Genomic DNA, 2,349 nt, shown 5'->3' with positions numbered 1-2,349 from the left:
AATTGCTTTCTTTCCTTTGAATCCTTTAAAATCCCCTCTAACCCATCCATAGGTCCATCTTTAAGCTTGAATGTAGCCCGTCCACGAGTCTGTAATCTGTGTTGTTCTGTAGAAGGTATAAAAGGTAATTATTTTGCCAAGGATTAATCACTAGGATTAAGAAAATTAGATGGAGAGACTAACCAAAAAAAGTTGAATTAAGTCATAGAATTTTAGGGATTACATAGCAATTAAAATTTTAGGGGCTAATTTCAAAATATGAAAGACATATATGAGGGACCAATATCTGAAAAATCCCAATTATGTCCAACTTTGTAATGAAAGCTATCTGCTTTCTTCTTTAATCATTCATTAGACTGTCGGTAAACAAAACAAGTTCAGAAACGATAACCACGATTTCATCCGTCTGCGTTCACACAACCACACACATATTAATATGCTTTTGCATCCGCCCCTGTTTGATGTAAAAAGCTCGGATGATGAGAAAGCATACAAACGGATACCTGTTAAAAGATTATTCCCTATTTTAATTTCTTTAACCTGTGAATTTTACTCATGCTAATTCACTAAAGACCAACTGCTCTCAAGTTGCACCCAACATGCCACTCTACCAATTTCTTTAGCCTGCAAGCTCATCAAGCATGCTATTCCACGAATTTCTTTACCTATGCTACCTCACAAAGGCCAACCACCCCTCTCTCGTCTTTCTATTTGTAAAATGTTCGTAACCACAGATATGTATAACTAAAATCAATATAGTTCATAACCGTACACACACAAAAAAAATTGAGAATCAATTTCATATAAAAAATGACAAAGATTTACATCAATGATTAAATACAACATACAATCCTCTCATTTCCTCCGTCTCTCATGATACTCACGCAAATCTTTTTGAGCCAATGCTTCTAATTTATCTGGAAAATCGCTCGTCCAAACCACCTCAACCCGTGTATATTTTCCTTTTCCAGCCAGCCAGTCTGCAACAGCATTACCCTCTCGATAAATATGCGAAGCTTGAATCTCGGAGAAATGGTCGAGTAACCGAATAATGTCTTGAACTACCGGTTGGTTGTTCGGGTAATCTACGAAAAACTCCTTCAAATAATCTATAATTACCAGTGAATCACCCTCAATCCATAACTTCTGTCCTCTCTTGCAGACCTTCGCCGCCAGCTTAAGACCGCTCCACAGCCCTCTGAGCTCTGCGTCCAACACATTGAGGTCAGGTGCGCCGCAGCACCCGGCAGCGAGGATCGCCCCCTCAGAGTCCCTGAGAGCGTACCCGCACCCCGCTACCCCTTTCGATACGGCTCCATCAAAATTGAGCTTCATCCAATCGGGCTCCGGAGCGGCTCTGAACCCCTCCCAAGCCCCTCTCCTAAGGCTGACGTGGCCTTGGGGAGCTTCCGAGCTCCCAAGCGCTCCACAAATTTGTGGAGCGCTTGGGAGCTCGGAAGCTCCCCAAGGCCACGTCAGCCTTAGGAGAGGGGTTTGGGAGGGGTTAGGAGCTTGTTGGAGGGGGGCTGCCAACTTCCACGGCCACGTCAGCCTTGAGAGCCTCCTTCAGAGCTTGCTGCCCTTGCTCTTAGCGTGTTCTGCTTTCCTTTAAATAGGACCAGTACTCTGTCAGAGTTCGAATAGGACTAGGAATTCATCAAGTTTCCTATTTCAGTTAGTGTCTTGATGATTCCGAGTTTGATTGGGTTTTAATTTGTTTCCATCTTCTTTGGCTTTAATAAACCCTAGCTGGATTAGGAAATGGGATAATAATATAATATGTTTCAATTTTGGGTTTCTAAAATCTAGCGTAACGGACCAAGTCCAAGCAATATGTCCGAGGGCCTAGATGGGTTTGCATAGATGCAGATCACATCGCAGGAAGCATAAATGCAAGTTCTTACTTTTTCTTTTTTTTTTAAATTCTCCTTTTCGAAGCGTGCAGCAGTTTTTCCTCCTATTTTCCGCCCATAAAATTGGTTATAACATTTGCTACAAGTTTTTCCCACAAAATACAGTTCTGTTTACCCTTCTTAATTATAGAGTTGTCAACCGAATAATGTGCTTATAAATCTGTTTGCTCTATTTATATGTGGACTTTATTTTCATTCAACCAAATAGCCCCTTAATGAAGGATAATTATTTCTAAACTACATTCACGAAACTACTTCTACTCTACTAAACACAAACGTGTAGGGTGGGTCCTTCCACTTAAATTGTTATTAAAATTAATGAGTCGTCATGGACCCCACAATGTTTTAGTGTAGTGGATTTTGGAAAACTCATACTCAAAATGTCTGTTTGATCTGCAATGGATATTTAAAGAGAACTAATATGTCATACGTGCAT

At 40.7% G+C, this 2,349-nt stretch overlaps 1 protein-coding gene across 1 annotated transcript; it reads right to left on the bottom strand.

The window, feature by feature from the left end:
• LOC109826538 lies at nt 856–1,335 on the bottom strand. Its single transcript, XM_020393568.1, has one exon. It carries the CDS (start codon nt 1,333–1,335, stop codon nt 856–858), a length of 480 nt encoding a protein of 159 aa, XP_020249157.1.

Source organism: Asparagus officinalis, chromosome 10 (genome assembly GCF_001876935.1).
Source record: "Asparagus officinalis chromosome 10, Aspof.V1, whole genome shotgun sequence".
In the NCBI taxonomy this organism is placed as follows: Eukaryota; Viridiplantae; Streptophyta; class Magnoliopsida; order Asparagales; family Asparagaceae; genus Asparagus; species Asparagus officinalis.
The sequence above is the reverse complement of the archived record's forward strand: the minus strand, read 5'-3'. Positions and strand labels throughout refer to the sequence as shown.